This window comes from Salmo salar, chromosome 06, assembly GCF_965601325.2.
Source record: "Salmo salar chromosome 06, fSalSal1, whole genome shotgun sequence".
In the NCBI taxonomy this organism is placed as follows: domain Eukaryota; kingdom Metazoa; phylum Chordata; class Actinopteri; order Salmoniformes; family Salmonidae; genus Salmo; species Salmo salar.
Genome location: NC_138296.1, coordinates 44,401,814 through 44,425,959, shown reverse-complemented (window position 1 = coordinate 44,425,959; position 24,146 = coordinate 44,401,814). Strand labels below are relative to the sequence as shown.

Genomic DNA, 24,146 nt, shown 5'->3' with positions numbered 1-24,146 from the left:
AGGAGAGGAGAGGAGAGGAGAGGAGAGGAGAGGAGAGGAGAGGAGAGGAGAAGAGAAGAGAAGAGAAGAGAAGAGAAGAGAAGAGAAGAGAAGAGAAGAGAAGAGAAGAGAAGAGAAGAGAAGAGAAGAGGAGAGGAGAGGAGAGGAGAGGAGAGGAGAGGAGAGGAGAGGAGAGGAGAGGAGAGGAGAGGAGAGGAGAGGAGAGGAGAGGAGAGGTGAGGTGAGGTGAGAAGAGAAGAGAGAAGATGAGAGGAGAAGAGAGTTTAGGAGAAGAGAGGAGAGGAGAGGAGAGGAGAGGAGAGGAGAGGAGAGGAGAGGTGAGGAGAGGAGAAGAGAGGAGAGGAGAAGAGAGGAGAGCTAGACTCCTGGTCTTTGTGACAAGGTCAAGGTCACCTCTGCAAGGACGATCGCACCTGGTCACTGTCTATCCGAGAGACGAGCTGTGTGTGTGCATACGTGTGGTGGCTCAGGAGGCATCCTGAGAAGCATCCCCTCCCTCCCTCCTCCTTCCTCCTTTTCTCTCCATCTTGCCTCACTTTATTATTAGTGGCAGCTACAGGGGCAGTGGAGCAGAAAATTCCCATCGAGAAACAAACCGGCATCTGCATATTACAGCCCTGTTTCACGTCTGCCATGAGCGAATAAATTAATGCATGAATAACAATGAAAATCACCGGCGAGTTGCCTCTAGCTCTCTAAGAGGCTGTGCCGTGTACTAGTCTGGAGGAGAAGAAAGTTGTCTTTTTAAGTGGAGGAACAGTGAAGTAACGTGGTGGGAGGCTGAGCTCACTCAGACCAGTTAGGAGTCAAAGTCACCAGATCTTAGCCTGGGTACCAGTCTTTTTAACAAACATTCCACTAGCATCTTTGGCATATGACAAAGGAGTGGAATGCTAGCTAAAAAGTCTGGTACCCAGGCTAACCAGATCTGTCTGCATGTGTGTGACGAGCGTGACCATGTGGTTCAATTAAAGAGAGTCACAAACAGAGCTGTGTGTGTTCATCCACAGAATCCGCTGACAGAGAAACACTGTCATCTTGCCTAATCGCCAGTAAGATGAGATATCTATTTCATGGTTTGTTTTGTGCTATACATGGCAGTCCCTCTCTGTCTGTCTATGAGGCCTAGTCTCCCCGTCTCCATCTCTCTCTCTATCTCTCAATTCAATGTTTTCTATTCAAAGGGCTTTATTGGCATGGGAAACATATGTTTACATTGACAAAGCAAATTGAATACACAATAAACCAAAGTTAAATAAACATGAGAAGCATTAGTAAACATTACACTCGCACATTTAAAAAAAAAAGAATATAGACATTTCAAATGTTCTCTCTCTCTTTCACCTCAATCTCTCCTCTCTTCCTCCTCCACACCTCTATACCGTACCTCTGTTCATCCTGCGCTGTCTCATTATGAGTCCCCAGGGAGCAAAACACACACAGGGAACCAGGAATGAGTCAAAGGCACTAGTAAAATCACAGGTCAGATGTGACGGAGGGTAAGTGTGTGTGAACTTTGGGCTAGTACAAACTTACAATGGCCATATATCATGTGTCCATTACTGGGCAGCCCATCTTCACTGGGTAAATGACAGTGTTTCTCTCTCTCTCTCTCTCTCTCTCTCTCTCTCTCTCTCTCTCTCTCTCTCTCTCTCTCTCTCTATCTCTCCCTTTCCCTCGCTCGCTCAATCAGTCCTCTTTCTCTTATTCCCCTCTCACCACCTCTCTCCCCTCCCTCTCAATTTGGCTTTTTGTTGTGTTCACCCTTCCTCATCCATTTGCCTCCCTGTCTTTCCTTTACTCCTTCCCCCCTTTATCATCCTCTATCTCCCTCTCCCACCTCCTCTACTATCCCTCTATCAGAGGTAATAAGCCACTCTGGTGTAATCTGGGTCTTCTTAGTTGACACATTCATCCCACCACACTCCTTCAAAAACATATGACCTGGGCTGCTATCTGATCAATGTACCTGCTCATCATTAAGTCTGTTGTGTTGCCTCTGTTAGCAGTTGATGTTACTCTTCGATAACACAAACCCCAAAGCAAATCAAGGGGAGGAAAATGTATTCAAAGAGGAAGTGTTATGCTGAGAGGTACAGCTGAAGTCGGAAGTTTACATACACTTAGGTTGGAGTCATTAAAACTCATTTTTCAACCACTCCACAAATTTCTTGTTAACAAACTATAGTTTTGGCAAGTCAGTTAGGACATCTACTTTGTGTATGACACAAGTAATTTTTCCAACAAATGTTTACAGACAGATTATTTCACTTCACATAATTCACTGTATCACAATTCCAGTGGGTCAGAAGTTTACATACACTAAATTGACTGTGCATTTAAACAGCTTGGACAATTCCAGAAAATGATGTCATGGCTTTAGAAGCTTCTGATAGGCTAATTGACATCATTTGAGTCAATTGGAGGTGTACCTGTGGATGTATTTCAAGGCCTACCTTCAAACTCAGTGCCTCTTTGCTTGATATCATGGGAAAATCAAAAGAAATCAGCCAAGACCTCCGAAAAACAATTGTAGACCTCCACAAGTCTGGTTCATCCTTAGGAGCAATTTCCAAATGCCTGAAGGTACCACGTTCATCTGTACAAACAATAAGACGCAAGTATAAACAGGTATAAACACCATGGGACCACACAGCGATCATACACCCCTGTAGCTCAGTTGGTAGAGCATGGTGCTTGCAACACCAGGGTAAGATAAGAGTGTCTGCTAAATGACTAAAATATAAATGTAATACTGCTCAGGAAGGAGAAGCGTTCTGTCTCCTAGAGATTAATGTACTTTGGTGTGAAAACTGCAAATCAATCCCAGAACAACAGCAAAGGACCTTGTGAAGATGCTGGAGGAAACATGTACAAAAGTATCTATATCCACAGTAAAACGAGTCCTACGTCGACATAACCTGAAAGGCCGCTCATCCTATTTCAGGTTCAATGTATAAACAATTTGGACCAATGAGAACTTGCCATGTAGCTCTGAGTCCTGGACTGAAATTCCTCCCATGTCTCTGACCCAATGATATTACAGAAAAAAACACTATTTCCATTGACCGTTACTCTATTGACCTCTGCGTTGTGTATTATCTTTAAAATATTCTTACTCCTTGAATTTTTCTACTCAAACCCACTGTGAATTTCTAATTGTTGTATATTTGACGAATTTGTACATTTCCTCTGTCTAGTGTGTCCTATTTATTTGTTGTGTTGTCCTGTTCACTGTTACAATGTTATGCCTCTTGGCCAGGTCGTTATTGTAAATGAGAATTGGTTCTCGATTGACTTATCTGGTTAAATAAAGGTGAAAAAACGAATTATGGGGCCTGGAGTATGGATAATAAGCTGCAGGGAGAGAGGGGGAAGTGAGGCTGTGCCCAGAAACACAGCCTGTGCCCAGAAACACTGCCCAGAAACACAGCGTTTCTTTGGGCTTTCTCACCAAGGGCCTGGGGTGGAGGGGGTGGAGGGCTGGACATCTCCCAATGGACTCCAGTAGCGGGGTGCAACCAAACAGACAAGGCTGTTATGATGACTAGACATCCATTCCAAACAGAGAATGTAGCAGGATGTTGAACACAAAGATCTGTCATTCTATGGTTGAACACTACTGCATGAGGTCAGTTTGACAAGCGAGAAAATGCATTAAAAAGGGAACTAAGGAAATGCAGGGATTGATATTAAATGTGTCATTTAAGAAAGTGGCAGAATGTTCTATTAATTTGACAGAGCGCTGTGTGACAACAAAACCCTTGGATATGCTTTGGATATTTATACTAGATGAAAACAGATAGTGAGTACAGCCTAGTCTCCACAGGACAGACAGACAGACAGACAGACAGACAGACAGACAGACAGACAGACAGACAGACAGACAGACAGACAGACAGACAGACAGACAGACAGACAGACAGACAGACAGACAGACAGACAGACAGACAGACAGACAGACATTGGTAAACAACAAAGACAGACACACAGACAGACAGACATTGGTAAACAACAAAGACAGACACACACACAGACAGACATTGGTAAACAACAAAGACAGACACACACACAGACAGACATTGGTAAACAACAAAGACAGACACACACACAGACAGACAAACAGACAGACATTGGTAAACAACAAAGACAGACACACACACAGACAGACATTGGTAAACAACAAAGACAGACACACACACAGACAGACAAACAGACAGACATTGGTAAACAACAAAGACAGACACACAGACAGACAGACATTGGTAAACAACAAAGACAGACACACACACAGACAGACAAACAGACAGACATGGGTAAACAGTATAGACAGACACAGACAGGCAGTGCTAAACAGTAAAGACAGACAGACAGACATGGGTAAACAGTAAAGACAGACAGACGTTTGGTGGTCTATTCCTTCTCCTCTCCCTACGGTCTCCCTGCTCCAGACTTTTCCCGCTCCACTGGGCCCTGCGTGCCGATCCGGAACACAACCTTTTCCCAGAGTCTAAACCGGTGGGACACGAAGGACCAAACCCCAGGGCGAGGGGGGCAGAGACAGAGTGCACAGCTAAACGACTACACAGCCAAAGTGTTTGCATATGCTATGAGGAGACAGGGAAGGTTTCTGTATTAGAGATTATATTAGAGATAGTCTTTCACTGGAGTCTTCTACAGGCAGCATAGGGATATATTATGCAGCTGACAGATTGACAGACACTTCAGATGGACCAATCAGGGACTGACTAGCCACATGTAGTGATACCCAGGCAAACAACATGACACATGCACAAACGTCCACACACACACACACACACACACACACACACACACACACACACACACACACACACACACACACACACACACACACACACACACACACACACACACACACACACACACACACACACACACACACACACACACACACACACACACACTATGACACAGACATGTCCAAAGGCACAGTGAGCGAGGTAAGTCATTTCCCTCCACAGGGAAGAAATAAAATGGGAAAATGGCAAGGCGGCACAAAAATAAAACGCAGATGTGCAAATGCATTCATGCAGAAAATCCCAGCCTTTAATCCAATCCCTCACACTTTATTAAAACAGAGCGAGACAGACAGACAGACAGACAGACAGACAGACAGACAGACAGACAGACAGACAGACAGACAGACAGACAGACAGACAGACAGACAGACAGACAGACAGACAGACAGACAGACAGACAGACAGACAGACAGAGACCATGAAGAGACACACACTGACTCACACACGCACACAGACACATCACAACAACAAGCTTTATCCTAGGCCGTGGAGATAGGAGCAAGATCAGAATCATGAAAGAGGTAGAGGCAGTCTCTCTCTCAGTCACACACACACACACACACACACACACACACACACACACACACACACACACACACACACACACACACACACACACACACACACACACACACACACACACATACACACACACACCACACACACACACACCACAATAGCACGTTTTCTCAAAGCTCGAAGATGTGAAAAGAGATGCCAAGCAGAAAATAACCAATAGTAACTCAGACACAGACACAGCCTTTACTGTGGTCTGAGCAGCCACACCCTCTAGTGACATCAGGTCAAATCAGATAAAGCCACACCCTCTAGTGACATTAGGTCAAAACAGACCAAGCCACTGTCCCCCTCCTCCCTCCCTGCCTCACCCCAAATAAAGAGGAGGATGATCTATCCCACCATGCATCTCACCCACGAGTTCGTGGACCTGTCCCGCCCCGGCAGACTCTACGTCAAGGGAACGGTATGCCTCCGACACCCCCTGCCCCTTTTAATTGGCTTTGAAAATATTTTGGGAGGCGCTGGCTGGCTGGTGCTGCCGTCCTTGAGCGGGGCGATGGCCATGCTGATCCTAATTAGAGGGGATTATGGTCTGGCTCCCTCAATAGACGAATAGAGACCATGGTGGCTGGTACTTTATGGGGCAGTGGTGAACAGTAGGTCTGGGAATTGCCAAGGACTTACGATATGTATTGCGATTCTATATGCATTTGCAATTCAATACTGCAATTGTATTGCAATTCGATGTTCCAAACATATTGCTCACTATATATCTGCTGCAGAGAGACAAGAGAGAGCCAATACAAAACTAGTTTTGGAGATAAAAGTGTTTAAAACATTGAAAAAGAATCTGGAGAACAAGCTTTAGGATGAGAAACACCAGAGTTTTCAACATATTACAGTACATATTAAATGAATTCTATGGTTTTCAACTTGAGCATAGATGCAGTAAATAGAACGCAGACGCTGCATTGATCAGATTGGGCCCATTCAACACATCCGATCTAACAAAGTGGATATTCCTCAAACTCGTCATGATTTATGTATTGTAACAGACCCACAATGTAGTTACTTAATTAAGTCCGATTTGGATATATTTGGCTGTTTTTGCTGCATACCAAGTAGAAGCTGTCCCTTTTTAGGTTTAGAAGAAGTGACTGTTTAATGCTAACTCCCTTTCGTGTAAGATGGTTAGCATAACTAGCATACAAAAATCACTGATGGTACTCAGTCGTTTTTAACTGTAATGCAGTTGATTGGGAACGATGACATGTCCATACAAGCATTATACTCAGATTTGTACCTCAACACAGTGTGAAAAACACATATAAACAATAAATTATAGTCATGTAGCAGACACTCTTAGCGAGAGCAACTTGCAGTAGTGAGTGCATACATTTCCATAGTTTTTCCCCCTGTACTGGTCCCCCGTAGGAATCGAACCCATATCCCTGGCGTTGCAAGCGCCATGCTCTACCATTCCTTTGATTGGTTGAGTTCGATTTACCTTTTTACCGCATCTATATCGCAATGATGTCATAAAGGAGGGTGGGGTGACATGCTAGTTATCTTCAACCTAGGTAACATGTTGGATGCCCTCTGTGACATCATAGAACCCTATGGCACAACAGTCCAATCAAACATTCTGAACACCACAACTCGCCTATCTCTGTAGAGAGTGGTTGCTTTTTGAATTTGCTCAGCCAGTTTATTGATTTAGAGATGGCTTTGTACTCTATCAGTATTCATTTGTTGGTGCATGTAATCTTGGCATTACAACATCTGGACGGCAAGGCTTTTCGGGACGCCCTGATGCCCCCCATCGGCATTAGGCAGTGGGCCAGCATGCCTCACATCGAACTGAACACCAGCACCATCAACTTCCATCAACAACCCTGGAGCAAACAGAACACCAGCGAGACCACTGGACACAGTTTGTACAAGTGCCCCGGAGAGGCTTGTGTTATGGTCAGCTTGGAACCCACTGCTACCCGGGTAGCTACAAACAACACTAACCGACTCAGTGGCCTTGTGGTTAGAGTGTCCGCCCTGAGATTGGAAGGTCAGGTGGTTTATCCGCGGTCGAGTCCTACCAAAGACTCTGAAAATGGGCATCGATGCCTCTCCGCTTGGCACACATTAAGGAGATGGATTGGGGTTAAGGCCCTGCGACAGACTTGTGTCCTATCCAGGGGGGATACATCAAGCTGCCTCATGCTACAGAAACAGGAGATAGGCTCCTGCCCTGTGGGTCATTGTGGCTCGGACAAGGCCACCACCACCCAGACCAGAAACAGTATTGACCAGAAATACAGAGACATTAGTGCTTTGCGCCAGACAGCCAGTGATTCTACAGCCAGCCTCAGAACGCCTCGCACCCGAGTAGCTGAGCTCAGGAGTAGGGAGAGAGCGGGAGCGAGCGAGCTTGTGTGGAAGAAGATGGTGGAAGTGATTAATGGGGCAGAAGAGAGGAGGATAGAGGCTGCAGGCTGCATGTTTCTGGCTCTTTGCTGCTGGTTGTACGGCATGGGCCTACTGCTCACCTTCAGTGTCAGTGGACTACTGCAGGTAATGTGATGTGAAGGAAAGATTAGGGGTATGAGGGGGTCTGAGAAAGGCTTTAGGAACAACATTAGACTAGGTCCAAATAGTGACATTTACCAGTGCAGTTATATATACTGCTGACATTTTACTTAATGTACATGCCACTATAAATACTTAAGAATGGGTGTCTGTGTGTCTGTTATCAATACATTTTACCTTGGAGCATGAATGAAAATAAGTATTTGTTTTCCTAATAAGACTAGGTTTATTTTATTTCCATAGATAATGGTTGCATTAGAGCTCCATGGAGATGAACACAAGGAGAGAGGAGCTGAGAGGGAGACAGAAGGCTGTAAAGATGCTCAAACCGCTCCCGTGTGGGTGACCCCCCGTGGTTCAACTAAGAAGAGAGCCCGCCGCCGCCGTCGGTCCAACAAGGGGAAACACTGAATAACGTGCCCATACAGGACATTGTTCATCTGCATTCCAAATAATACAATATCATATTTTCTAATAAATAATACTTTGTTTTCGCATCATGTGCATCTCAGTTGTTATTTTGTTATAGGAGTAGCTTGAAGAGGTTTGGAAATGACCACGAAATGACCACGGAACGTAAAAAGTATAGTAGCCATTTAGAATATGTAAAGCAAAATAACACAGAAAGAAATAACACATTTCAGTTGATTTAGAAGACACAGTAGGGGCTTATACATGCTTATAACAACTAACAATGCATTATACCTGAATGCGGTAAGTAAAGTTATATCATCTTATACAGCTGAAACTGAAATTAAAACCTTTTTAGATTCACTGTGGTTGCCCATCACCCTGTGATGGGGTTTAGAGAGAGAGAGAGAGAGAGAGAGAGAGAGAGAGAGAGAGAGAGAGAGAGAGAGAGAGAGAGAGAGAGAGAGAGAGAGATTGTGTGTGTGTGTGTGAGAGAGAACGAGAGAGAGAGAGAGAGAGAGAGAGATTGTGTGTGTGAGAGAGAACGAGAGAGAGAGAGAGAGAGAGAGAGAGAGAGAGAGAGAGAGAGAGAGAGAGAGAGAGCAGAAAAGCCTGGACCCTCTGTCAGTTCAGTGAAGCAGAGAGGAAGGGTAACACAAGCTGACATGGAGAGGATTCTTTCGGAGGCACACACACACACACACACACACACACACACACACACACACACACACACACATAAACAAACACACAAAAACACACAAGAATATACATTTACATACTGTAAACACACATCACACACCCTTCAACATCCACACAAATTGCAAACATCCACACATGTTTGCAGTGTGTGTGTGTGTGTGTGTGTGTGTGTGTGAGCTGAGGCCGTGGGCCTGTGGGAGTCAGCAGAAGGTGAGCACAGATAAGGCTGCATGATTGTGACTGTGTGTCAGAGGGAATCTGCACCGTACACCACACACACTCACACACTCCCTCCCCTTCTCTCTCTCTCTCACCCCATCTCTCTCCGCTGCCGGAGCTGTGCCAGGGTGCTGGGGACAAAGCCTGCGTGTGTGTGTGTGTGTGTGTGTGTGTGTGTGTGTGTGTGTGTGTGTGTGTGTGTGTGTGTGTGTGTGTGTGTGTGTGTGTGTGTGTGTGTGTGTGTGTGTGTGTGTGTGTGTTGCCCTAGCTGACCCAGGTCTTAGACAGTGACGGTCAGTGGCCACGTCAGGCCTCATTCTGCCCATCCTTCTTAAAGACTGACTGGCCACAAGGCACTGGACTGGGCTGGGCTCTGCGTGCTGGCTCACTGAAGCAATGAAGCAATCAGGAAAGGGAAAGGAGGACGGTTGGGAAAGAAAAGAAGGACGTCCACATGAGCAACACACCTGCAGGCAGCATGGCTGCATTACTAAGCCGACTATTCCTCGTGTGACTACAGAGAGGGAGAGGGAGAGAGGGAAGGTGGAGGGTGAGAGAGAGAGAGAGAGAGGGGGAGAGGAGAGAGGGAGGGTGAGAGGGGAAGGGAGAAGAGAGGAGGAGTGGTGGTATGTTTGTATGGGTGTATCGTGATCTCTCTGCTTTCCAGATTACTGCTGTTACACTGTGTTTACACACAGCCATCACAGGTGTATACTAACTGCCAAAGCCAGTTATCTGAACGACCTAAGTGGGTGACTATTGACTGTTTGTGTACCTTCCTGTAGTGCTGAGTCAGATGTACCATGGTTCCCCAGGCAATCTCAAGAGCGGTCTGGCCCCACTGCTGCCCCCTACAGGGTTGGAGTAGAAACACACTGCACCACCATGCCTTCAGCAGCCTGCCAGCAGCCTGCCAGCAGCCAATCAGGGCCAAATAATCTGTGGCCATGGCAAGCGTTGCCGTGCTCTCCGTTGCTATGTAATTATGTGCTATTTGTATGAGATTTCTGCACCTGAAGTGGGTCAGACTAGTTTTCATGCAGAGATGTGTGTGTGTGCATGTGTGTGTGTGTGTGTGTGTGTGTGTGTGTGTGTGTGTGTGTGTGTGTGTGTGTGTGTGTGTGTGTGTGTGTGTGTGAGAGAGAGAGAGAGAGAGAAATAGAGATAGAGTATTCAAGAGTGAGTGATGAGTGTTTGAGAGCAGATTCTCCAGGTTGGTGAGAGTGTTTTCGAGCTGCGTAGGACGGTTACAAGTAAAGAGAGAGTGGGAGACAGAAAGAGATAACCTCTGAACATGGAGCCAGTTTCACTATGTGTTCAAATCTACGGGGAAAACCTGCTCCTCCACTGCTGTAGCTACCCTGGAGCGAGCAAGAACCAGAACCATCTAAAATAACCAGCAATTAATTAGTCAGCCAATTAATGACTTAACTCAGCTTTGTTCTCCTCCCTCTGTGTCCAGCCTCAGGCTAGGGAAGACTATATAGCACCATGCACACTTCTACACTATACACACTTCCATACACACTTCTAAACCACACTAGTACTCCTGTACTGAGAGCCATGGCACAACGCAGCTATACAGGTTGAGCCAGTTTGCTACAGCAGGAAAATGATCCTGCAGCAACAGGAAATGTGAATGAATGTGTGGATTATAATTAATCAACATTTTTGTAGGGGTTGATATATAAAAAAAAGAAGGAAAGTCATGTCTGAAATTTCAATGTGGGAATTACAAACTTCAGAAACCTTTTTAAACCTGAAATACAATTCCTGCATTGCAGGAAAGTTCTCCTGCAACAGGGCGATCAAATTAAGATCCTACATCTGTAGCAGCTCTCCATGTTCACTTGTCATGCTCATTATCACAGCGTCCACTTAGAAATGTACTGAAAGTATGATGAAATAGGTAGAACACAGTACCGATGCACCTTACTAGGTTATATAATGCAGCTTGATGTGCTATTGGGGGGTAGAACTCATATTCACACTTTGTCTAAAGTGTGCACACTATCATTTCTCTCCTCAGCTGGTAAGGGGGTACAGAGGTGAGCAGCCTCAGAGTGTTATAGTAGAGTAGGGTACTGTACACTCTTAGAAAAAAGTTTTCTATCTTGAATACAAAAATGGTTCTTCGGCAGTGCCCATAGGAGAACCCTTTGAAGAACCTCTTCTGGTTCCAGGTAGAACCCTTTTGGTTCCATGTAGAACCATTTTGGGTTCCGTGTAGAACCCCTTTCCACATGGAACCCAAAAGAGTTCTACCTGGAACCACAAAGGTTCTACCTGGAACTGAAAAGAGTTATCCAATGGGGACAGCCGCAGAACCCTTTTGAAAACTTTTTTTCGAACAGTGTAGGGGTAGAGTAGGGTACAGCTGCAGAATAGTGCAGAAAGTGGGTGGGATGTCCTACCTGTGTTGCCGTGCTGGATCTTCCCGTTGCTTATCTGTTTGAGTCTCTTCTGGTGAGACTTGCCGTTGTAGTGTATCTGGGCCTGGGCTGGGGAGTTGAGCTGGATGTTACACACGTCACACAGTGTGTAACTGCGCTGCTTCCTCTCCCTCTTGGGCCTGCTATGGTCAGAGGAGGGCAGGGCGCCCCCAACTGGACCTGGCTGCTCCCCCAGGACTACACCCTCCTCCTGGGTGTCACAGCACACCTCGCTGTCCACAGACAACCCCATCCCCACTCCTAACCCGCTCCTGTCCTCCTCCATCTCTAACACAGAGGGTGGGCTGAACGGACGCTTCATTCCTGAGAGAGGAGAGAAGGATTTGTTATTTATTATGCCGTTAGCCTTTGTTTTGACTAGGTAACTTGACGGAGAACACGTTCTCATTTACTGCAATGACACGGTGAAGAGTTGCAGGGAAGAGGAGAGAGTGAAGAGGGGAGAGAAGAGGACAGCGATGAGAGAGAACAGAAACGTGGAAAGAGAGGAGAGGAGATAGAAAAGGGATAGAGATGAGACACAGAAGAGAGGATGAGAGAGAAGGTATCGAGAACAGACCAGCGGGGGTAAGAGGTCAGTGGTAAAGGATCAGGGCCAGTGGATTAGAGAGGCAGTGCTCTGTGAGTCTGAGGTGCCCAGTATCCCAGTGGTATAACGTTGTGTTAGAGCACGGACGTGTGCCATCACGATACGACATCACCTGTCCTCCGGAGGTGCCTCTGTGCGAAGCCCCCCCTGTTAAACTCACACACAGACACTGTACACGTGGACAAACAACACACCCACGTGTGCAAACACATGAACACGTACATGAAACACATGAAAACACACTCGCACATACACACAATGACATACTATACACACAGACACCCATACACACCCACAAGAACACTCACTACCTATGGACTACCCAATCCCATACTAATCATAGATTGTATAACTACATAGGAGGCCATGCAGTTCAGTATGGCACCACTGGGGGGAGACAGAGGGCTACTCTCTGATTCTCTGAGGAGCGTGCTGTGCTATCTATCAGTCAAGCTGCTTCACTCAGAGTGACTACACGCCTGCTTGCTGTGTTAGCCTGCTATAACAAAGGCTCTAACAGTGGGTCTGTCTGTAGTCTGTCTAACTCTGTAGCACTGTCTGTCCACTCTATGCTAAGGAATGAGATAGGAGCAAATAAGGTCCCCACTGTGCAAAGAATGGTTGAATCAACGTTGTCTCTAAGTAATTTCAACCCCAAAATGAAATGTGATGACCTATTCATTTCAACCCAAAAATGTAATGTGATGACATTGAATCAATGTGGAAAACTGACTGATTTGCAAAAAGTAATCAACGTAAGGGAATTTCGTATTTTTTTTTTCAACCATTCTTTTACCTTTTAACCTAAATCCAATGGCAGGGTAAAAATGTTGGTTGATTACACATTGAATTCACTTTACTTGACAACTCAACCAAATGTAAATCAAAACTAGACGTTGAATTGACTGTGCCCAGTGGGACACCTTTTTTGCATAGTTGTTATGTAATCTGTTCCCTGTTAAAAATAGCACAGGTAGTCCACATTGGTACATCTGGCCCTGTATGAATGAAGTCTTCGGTATTTGTAAGACCAATAGTTACAAAAACAGAACACAAACTGTCTTATGAAATGTGTGCGAACCCTTTTGGCTCTAGTGAACAATTACATCATAAAAACCTAACAGAAAAAGTACATTTCCAGACAGATGAGTGCTATGTGATTTAAAAAGACTGCCTGAACACGTCTCAACACTTACGGTACACGTGGGGGGGGGGGGGGGGGGGGGGTCTCTCCTTCAAAGTAGATCCACACTGAGAGAGAAAAGTCCTGTGTTTGTTTATTCCCTCCCCTCCTACTCTCTCCTGCCATAAATACATGAAAAGGCAGCTCTATAGAATCCCTGTGATAGATTGAGACGTCAACATGTGAAAAGCCCCCTGAAAGCCTTTTGCCTACGCGCAGATTTATTTACGTACTGGATACACACACCACTCACACACACACACACACACACACACCACTCACACACACACCCAAACCTTGGAGAAACACACACAGTTAAACCTCTAAAACATACACACCTCCCCCTCCCCCGCTCACACACACACACACACACACACACACACACACACACACACACACACACACACACACACACACACACACACACACACACACACACACACACACACACACACCACTCACACACCACTCACACACACACCCAAACCTTGGAGACACACACGCAGTTAAAACTCTAAAACACACACACCTCCCCCTCCCCCGCTCTTTCACACACACACACACACACACACACACACACACACACACACACACACACACACACACACACACACACACACACACACACACACACACACACACACACACACACACACACACTAGAGGAGGTATGAAAGCTGCTATTCACATTGCCAATCTGGGAGCACTCAAAGGCTCCATCAGATGTTTTCTCAAAAAGCTTTGAGCATTGCCCAGTCGAGGCAGCCAATAAAGAAATCTCTGTGGTCCTTATACCACACGACCCAACCCCCCCGTCTGCCAAACTACCAAGCATCCCTCACTCCAGCTCATTGAAAAAAATGACTTCAAAAAGCTATACATTATTCATTCATAAGCACATGGTACAGTAGTCTTTCCCACACCATCTATTCCTGCTAACATGACCTTGTAACAAGAATAGGAGCATTAAGACAAGTGGGGGATGCCTGAACACTGAACACCTCCAACAGCTGAATGTTAGAGGGCAGCTCTAACACAATCTGTGGCCCCTGAAAATAGCCTACTGGGTGGTGGCCCACAAGGACCAAAGGTATATGTTTCAGTGTGAGGTATTAGGTGGGAGAGGCCTGAGAATGTTCTTACTGCAGCCCTATGCAGCGTGTGTGGCTGTAGCGTCTGCTGTGTAGAGAGGGATGAACGCTGGCTGAGAGGGGCAGAGGGTGGCAGGGGAAACCCACGGGGAGAACGGGCAGTGCCAGCCTTGACACGTACCCTGCTTCCTCTTTGTGCCATGCCCCCTCGCCCCCCTCTCCCCCTGGCACTGGGGGAATCATCAATCACGGAGCTGATCTCTCGCTGAATGACCCGGGCTCACCCGGCATAGCGGCTCAGAAATTAAACCTCTACTTACGAGCCTGTCTCTGCTGTCCAGTGAGCCTGAAATACTACCACCCTGGAGGAGGAGGAGGAGGAGGGAGGAGCAGCTCTCCCCACACCCAGCCCAAGGCTCCCCTCTCTGGGCATGGAGTGGGGGCAAAGGCCCTTCCTGCCTGGTGCAATCAAAACCCGGCCCCCAAGTAGACCCACACAAACACAGGAGGCATGTCAGCGCCTCTTAAATTCCCCTGAGGAGAGCAGAGAGCACAGAGAACATGGTGAACACACGCTCCCTACTACAGAACACACACACTCTCACAAATAGACACGTTTGACCTCCACTTTGCTTCTGCATGAATAAGTAGTAAGTAGTATACAATTCAGCAAACATCACAAACAAACACATCCATTCACACACCGCCAAAAACAACCAGCCAGACGCATCCCCTTTTCCCAAAACACTTAGGGTGACCTCAACTACAAATAAAAACAACAATTCCTGCCTGCAGAGAGACACACACACATACCCCCACCCCCCTCACACACACGCTCCCTCCACCCTCACATACACGCTCCCTCCACCCTCACACACACGCTCCCTCCACCCTCACATACACGCTCCCTCCACCCTCACATACACGCTCCCTCCACCCTCACATACACGCTCCCTCCACCCTCACACACACGCTCCCTCCACCCTCACACACACGCTCCCTCCACCCTCACACACACGCTCCCTCCACCCTCACATACACGCTCCCTCCACCCTCACACACACGCTCCCTCCACCCTCACACACACGCTCCCTCCACCCTCACATACACGCTCCCTCCACCCTCACATACACGCTCCCTCCACCCTCACATACACGCTCCCTCCACCCTCACACACACGCTCCCTCCACCCTCACACACACGCTCCCTCCACCCTCACACACACGCTCCCTCCACCCTCACACACACGCTCCCTCCACCCTCACACACACGCTCCCTCCACCCACACGCTCCCTCCACCCTCACACACACGCTCCCACCCCCTCACACACACGCTCCCTCCACCCTCACACACACGCTCCCTCCACCCACACACTCCCTCCACCCTCACACACACGCTCCCACCCCCTCACACACACGCTCCCTCCACCCTCACACACACGCTCCCTCCACCCTCACATACACGCTCCCTCCACCCTCACACACACGCTCCCTCCACCCTCACATACACGCTCCCTCCACCCTCACATGCACGCTCCCTCCACCCTCACACACACGCTCCCTCCACCCTCACACACACGCTCCCTCCACCCTCACATACACGCTCCCTCCACCCTCACACACACACTCCCTCCACCCTCACACACACACTCCCTCCACCCTCACACACACACTCCCTCCACCCTCACACACACGCTCCCAACCATCATCAGAACCCAAAATATGAGCTTGTTTTACAAAGTTCGTAAACAAACACTATATAGCCTCAAAACATGGTTAGAGAGAGAGAGAGACACACAGAGAGAGACACACAGAGAGAGAGAGAGAGAGAGAGAGAGAGAGAGAGAGAGAGAGAGAAAGAAAGAAAGACACAGAGAGAGAGAGACAGAGAGAGAGAGAAAGACAGAGCGAGAGAGAGAGAGAGAGAGAGAGAGAGAGAAAGAGAGAGAGAGAAAGGGACAGAGAGAGAGAGAGAGAGAAATGAGAGAGAGAGAAAGAGAGAGAGAGAGAAAGAGAGAGAGAGAGAGAGAGAGAGAGAGAGAGAGAGAGCGAGAGAGAGAAAGAACGAACGAGAGAGAGAGAGAAGAGGAGGACGAGAAGGAGAGAGAGGTTGATAGACAGACTAAAAGGGCAGTGGTATCATTAGGCGTGTTAATCTAGAGGTGAAAGAAACGCACACCTATTTAGGCGAGGTGCTGGCTAGCGGAGGGGAACACTTAAAAAAAATAAAGCAGAGCCACACACTCTAGGAGCTCAGATGCAAAAAGATTTATGTCCAACGTTTGCGGGATGACTCATTTATATAGTGTCAAAAGGAACACAGGTGTCTGTAATCATTGGCGGATGTGGCCTGATATCATTGGTTAATTCTCATATTAAAATAACATACAAAAAAACCTATATGGATAGCGTACGATCATAGATACAATTTGGCTACGTAAGCCTACAAACATTTACAATAGCAAAATCACAATAATCACAAGAATGGTATCAGATCAAAGTCCACGTTGAGACCGAATGGAGCAAGGGTCTTTCAATTAAAGATCCAGGCAGCCTCTCGTTTCAACAATAAATTGTCGAGGTCACCCCCTCTCCTAGGGAGGATGACATGTTCGATGCCAATATAACGTAGAGATGAGGTTCCCCTCTCCTAGGGAGGGTGACATGTTCAATGCCAATATAACGTAGAGATGAAATAGAGTGGTTCACTTCCAAAAAGTGGGCCGCAACCGGGTAAGTCCACTTTTTGCACCTCATGGTGCTCCGATGCTCCGCGATACGTACATTTAATTCGCGCTTTGTTTTACCCACATCATTTTTTACCACAAGGACAAGTTCTAAGATAAATAACAGCCTTGGTGGAGCACGTGGTAACACCTTTGATTGGGATCTGTTTCCCTGTTTGGGGGTGTTTAGCCGTGTTGTCATTCTAGCTCGTCTGTAACAGGCCTGAGGTGTGTGATGTCTGCAGTCTCTGTGCGGTCTCTGTGCGGTCTCTGTGCGGTCTCTGTGCGGTCTCTGTGCGGTCTCTGTGCAGTCTCTGTGCTCTCCCGGTGTAACACTGTAAAGCCAAGCATACGCTCCTCTAATGAGCAATGTAATAATTATCATAGGTAACCCTGTTCAGTCCTTAATGAAAGAGAAAGACTCGTGTTAATGCCAGAGGACAGTTGGGAAGTGGGACAGAGAGAGACTGTTTGTGTTTGTTGCCTGGCGACCCAAAGCCAGTTGAATAAAGTCAATATAAAAGCAGTCCCACATGAATTGATGCTCTTTTTCTGATCTCTGTTTACAGATGTCATTTGACTTAGTGAAAGTCGGGCCGCTCACATTTGCTCAGCCTGTGTGTGTGTGTGTGTGTGTGTACACAAGCCAACCAACCGTTACACCAGAGGAAATTCAAACAGCATCTCTCTGATTCTATCACTGTGCTGAATGTTGACTGGGAGTGGTGTGTGTGCGTGTGCGTGTGTGTGTGTGTGTGCGTGTGCGTGTGTGTGTGCGTGTGCGTGTGCGTGTGCGTGTGCGTGTGTGTGTGTGTGTGTGTGTGTGTGTGTGTGTGTGTGTGTGTGTGTGTGCGTGCGTTTGTGTGTGAAAACTTCCACTCTAATCTGGAAAACAATCTATCTCATCACCCACTTCCACATCATTCACCAATCACAGCCCACTACTTAGATCAACTGAGACACCATGATGATCACCAGCCTGTTTGGGAGAATATCGTGTTACCACCAGACAGGCTGAGGCTCTGTCCTCTCTCCCCCAGGATCAGTCTCTCTGGCTGGGCCACAGAGCAGGGCACTGTCCCCTAGGTCTGCTGCTGCTGGTGCCTGCTACTCAGTCAAACTCACAAACATGTTCATTGGGAATTCTAACCATGCACTCAGCCAGCCAAGAAGTTACCTTTCTTTCCTCCTCCTCCTCTCTCTCTGTCTGTTCCTCCCTCGCTCTCTACCTCTCTCAGACTGATAGAAGTCTCCGGCACCGGTATACAAGCCCTCAGGGAGCTGTGGCTTTTGTGTGCCTTTGTATTTGTGTCCGTTTTAAACTGTGTGTGAGTCTGTGTCAGAGGAGGCTGGTGGGGGGAGCTATGGGAGGATGGGCTCATTGTAAGGGCTGGAATGGAATGAATGGAATGGTATCAAACACATCGAACATGTGGAAACTACATGTTTGACTCCGTTCCAGCCATAACAATGAGCCTGTCCTCCAGTGGAGGCTCCTCAGAGGAGGAAGGGGAGGACCATCTTCCTCAGGGAATTTCATAAAAATAAAAATAGTGAAACATCTAAAAAAGTTATCCTTTTAGATAAAACTATAGTAAATATATTCACATCACCAAATAATTTATTAAAACACACTGTTTTGCAATGAAGGTCTCCAGTAACCTCAGCAGCACTCTGTGGGTTAGCACCATGGTGTAGCCGGAGGACAGCTAGCTTCCATCCTCCTCTGGGTACATTGACTTTAATATAAAACCTAGGAGGCTCATGGTTCTTACCCCCTTCCATAGACTTACACAGTAATTATGACAATTTCCAGAGGACGTCCTCTAATCTATCAGAGCTCTTGCAGCATGAACTGACATGTTGTACGCCCAATCAAAGTAGTGAAAGCATAAGCTACAGCTAGCTAGCACTGCAGTGGATCAAATACGGTGAGTAGTTGACTCAAAGAGAAAGACGATAGTTGAACAGTTTTGAACAAATTCATTTCTTCCAAAATTAAGGAGAAGCGAGAGAGAGAGAGAGAGAGAGAGAGAGAGAGAGAGAGAGAGAGAGAGGGAGAGAGAGAGAGAGAGAGAGAGAGAGAGAGAGAGAGAGAGAGAGAGGAGACATCACTCTTGGATCTGAATCCCTATGAATGATCACGTCTAATTTAAGGGCTTGACTCATCCCTGAGGAGGTAGGTGTGTGTGTGTGTGTGTTGGGCAGCAATATTTCATAGTATATTTTTTCATTTTCACTTACTTAGCTAGAATTGAATGCAGTTAGCTAGTTTAGCCTACTCAAACTGTATCACCGCTGTATCACCGCCTGGTACAGCAACTGCACCACCCTCAACCGCAAGGCTCTCCAGAGGGTAGTGAGGTCTGCACAACGCATCACCGGGGGCAAACTATCTGCACTCCAGGACACCTACAGCACCCGATGTCACAGGAAGGCCAAAAAGATCATCAAGGACAACAACCACCTGAGCCACTGTCTGTTCACCCCACTACCATCCAGAAGGCGAGGTCAGTACAGGTGCATCAAAGCTGAGACCGAGAGACTGAAAAATAGCTTCCATCTCAAGGCCATCAGACTGTTAAACAGACATCACTAACACAGAGAGGCTGCTGCCAACATACAGACTCAAATCTCTGGCCACTTTAATAAATTAACTTAATAAAGGTATCACTTGTCACTTTAAATAACGCCACTTTAATAATGTTTACATATCCTACATTACTCATCTCATATGTATATACTGTATTCTACATCATCTACTGCATCTTGCCTGTGCCACACGGCCGTCGCTCATCCATATATTTATATGTACATATTCTTATTCACCCCTTTACATTTGTGTGTATGAGGTAGATGTTGTGAATTTGTTAGATTACTTGTTAGATATTAATGCATTGCCGGAACTAGAAGCACAAGCATTTGGCTACACTCGCATTAACATCTGCTAACCATGTGTATGTGACCAATAAAATTTGATTTGATTTGAAACACCCGGCTCAAACAGAGAGTGTTTGGGCTATCCAACACAGGAACTCTTCCAAGTCAAGGTAAGCGTTTGGTTATATTCATTTATTACCACCGGGCCATCCGGTCTAACTGCTAAACTGCTTTCTGCTGACTGTACACTGTACAGAATGATTGTAGCGGGTTTACTAAAGTGTTAGTTGTTGTAGCTATGTTGACTATGACGTCACAACGATGTAGGCTGTGTGCAGTTAACGGTCATGATATGAAGGTTTGGCTTGGAAAGGTTTTTTCGCATGGTCACAGACAGCTGATGTGTTGTGCACCGAAGTCCACAAGCAAAGGGAAAATGTGAGAGGAGGAGAGAGCGTAGATAGTTGTGAGAAGGAATTATAGATACAATGAGCTGTTTGTATGTGGCTGCTATGAACGTGAACTGTGTTCATTGCCCTGATTCTGTTGAAAAAACGTTTCTTAAACGGAGGCAAATGGAACGAAATAGGGATAAACATCTGAATTTGTCCAATAGAAACTCTCGTTTGCAACTGTTGGACTAATGATTACACTGTAAATCAGCTAGATGCAGGCAAGAGTGTGCAAGGCGGTATTGAATGTGCCACAGTCTGTCACCTTGATTACTCAAAATTCTCTCGACCTGTGCACCTACGTTGTAAACTTCAATTCATAGGCTACACTCTTAGAAAAAAAGGTGCTATCTAGAACCCTTTTTGGTTTAAGGTATAACCATCAAATTCTAGTATCATGTAGTAGCCTAAACCTATCGCTGTTACATTGAACTGGGTGAATGGGAATATGAATGACAGTCATCCAATATGCTGTAATAGAAATAAGGCCATGTCCATAAAACAATTATCATCCTCCGTCATCTTAAATGTCACCGACAGCCACAGCAGTCCTCCTATAGGTCCTCCTACCAGCCTCCTCTGGTGTGTTTGTATAAGTGTGCCTGTACGACAGGGCAGATTGACCAGGGCTGCATTTTCTGAGCTAAACTGACTGAGATGCTCCTCCAACAACAACACATAAAACCTCACATAATTCTGCCCAAAAACAAAAACAATTTCTCTCAACCAGTGGCATAGGGGCTTTTTAGGTGAGCGCTGATGCTGCCCTGTGATAAGCAGTGCGCACTTTGTCAAAGGCAGGGATTCAAAATATTAATCTTGTCCATTCCCAGCACGCCTCTCCTGTCACGTTCGCTATCTTCAAACTCCCTGTCGTAGATCAACCAAGGCGCAGCATGCTTGTAATTCCACATCTTTATTTGAGGTGAAACTGAACAAAACAATAAACAGGAAAACAGAAAAGAACGTGACGCAACTGAGGCGCACACAAAACACACACAGAAATAGTAATTACCCACAAACACAGGTGGGGAAAAGGCTGCCTAAGTATGATTCCCAATCAGAGACAACAATAGACAGCTGCCTCTGATTAGGAACCATACTCGGCCAAACAAAGAAATACACAACATAGAATGCCCACCCCACATCACACCCTGACCTAACCAAAATAGAGGGGAAAAAACGTCTCTCTCAGGTCAGGGTGTGACATCTCCAGAGTGCTGTTGGAGAGATGCATTGCTGCGACGCTCCACCAACGTTCCGTCCAAAAATTATCTAATATAAATCATGTAACAGATATTGCCTGTGGTAGAAAGAGCATACAGTATGGCCTGGCTGGAGATAAAAATGGACGACAAAGTAATAATGAGACTCTTTTTACATCATGCCGGTTTCTCCGATCAAATAGCCTAACCTAAATGGCGCCAAATCAAATAAAAAATGTGCTGACACGTTAACAAACAACATATCCTAAAAACAGGTCAAAGTAAAATGGACAATCAGGCTACACAAGACTGCTGTCCAGGAGTTTCATCCCATGGGAAAAATTGTCAAGATCAGTGGTTTCAAGTTTGTATATGTCATTTTTTTACGAGCTGATCATAGCGAAAAAGAAAATACTTCTGCATTTCAAGTTGTGTAAACACATTGCAAATCGGCTCAGGATAACTCCTCCTGATAAAGTTGGGTAGCTGATATTCAGAGCTTAAATAGCCAAATTGATTAGTCACAGGAAGCAGGACTAATAAAGCCAATGCAATGGCCTGTTTTACAAACAGTGGGCCTACCACATGGATGGGCATTCATAAAATTCCATTGTGGGTCAACATGGTAGGCTACACCCCAGTAAGCACGAACCGGCCTTGATTTCCATGTCCACAGACTTTGGTTTTTGGTCCAGTCCAGACCAAATTTGAACCAATCATAAACGTCTATGTTTGGTTCAGATTGTGTCCGGTCTGGACCAGCCTTGATTTGGCCCAAACATAGACGCCTTTACAAGACGTCTTTTCAACTTTCATTCAGAACCGAAAATGAACCTGATTTCAACGTTCGGAAAAGACATATTTTCGGTGTTTTTTCGACGCCGTTTTGTCTCACCTAGGGCGGCAGAACGGCCAGGACCGACCCTGGAGAGAGAGATCATGTGTAATAAACAGTGTATGACAGCATACGTGTACACAGGCTACATGTTCTGCATACAGTATGTGCATATCAATGTATTAGCATAGTGAAGGAGAGAAGAGAGACACATTGACCTGGTTGAGACAGCTGAGACGAACGAACCCAACAACAACCTCAACCTCAACACCCACACAGCACTCAGTAGACAGGAAGTAGGAGGAGCTAATGCACACTTCATGGATAATCATCTAAATATTCCCTGTCTGTCTGTGTCTATAAGTGAACAGTTAGCATCTGTGTATCTTGTGCACAAGTATACAGATGTTTTTCCATGCTCATGTTGTTGTTATCCTTCCTGCTATATTCTGTGGTTGATATGTGGTTGACTGTTTTGAGCCAGCCAGACCAAAATCTTTGCCAAACCCGGCCTGTCTTCTGGAAGGCTTGTCCTCTCTTCTCCCTGCGGGCCAAGGCCCTGGTCAAGCTAAAGTTAGCCCAGCAGTTGAGACAGAATTCCCCACATTCTCCCCCCACCACAGACTCACCCAGCTGGGGGCCAAGACAACCAGCCACCACTACCACTGCTGGGCGGGGCTCCACACTACAGCAAAATAAACACATAGGAAAACACACAGATATTCAGAAACAGCCACAAACAGATGTGCACTAATCCACTCCACACACACACACCCACCCGTGCGCACACACACACACACTAGAGGTTTGGCGGTATCCAGATTTTCATGCCGTCATACCGTTTCTGTACCATACTGGGGAATACGTATTACCGAATGTGCACTCAAGGGGCGCTGTTAGGGGGAATGCACAAAACAGTTTAAGCAGAAGGGATCTTGAACCAGGAGGGGATTGAATATCTCTGCACACACACACACACACACACACACACAGACACAGACACACACACACACACACACACACACACACACACACACACACACACACACACACACACACACACACACACACACACACACACACACACACACACACACACACACACACACACACACACACACACACACCGTCCTTTCAACTCGATCTCCCCATTAGCAATCCTAAAGGTTAGACACTGGCGATGCTCCAACGATGACTCTGAGGCCCATCTAAGGGGTGTTTATTGGATGGCCTGGTTATAGCTGCTCCCCTCTGGCCTCCTCCTAAACACCATCTGTCTGGTGTAACATAAAACAAGGTCCTTACCGTCACACAGCAGCCCCTGTGACAACTATATCAGCATGAATCATGCTCTTCTGTCTCTAACTAGACAGGCTGGCTGCTCCAACTGCTAGCCTTAACCTCAGCAGTGAGCAATGGAAGAAGATCTTTGTCAGGATTTGCCACTTTCGATTTGA

General features: G+C 46.4%; 1 protein-coding gene across 2 annotated transcripts in view; it reads right to left on the bottom strand.

Moving 5' to 3' along the window:
• The window catches only part of LOC106607288 (zinc finger protein 385D), a 181,643-nt gene that overhangs the window by 91,343 nt on the left and 66,154 nt on the right, over window positions 1–24,146 (bottom strand). For both annotated transcript variants that reach the window (XM_014204102.3, XM_014204101.3), the window contains exon 2: window positions 11,690–12,031. In XM_014204102.3, the coding sequence (XP_014059577.1) occupies window positions 11,690–12,031 (342 nt within the window). The remainder of the gene's footprint in view (window positions 1–11,689; window positions 12,032–24,146) is intronic.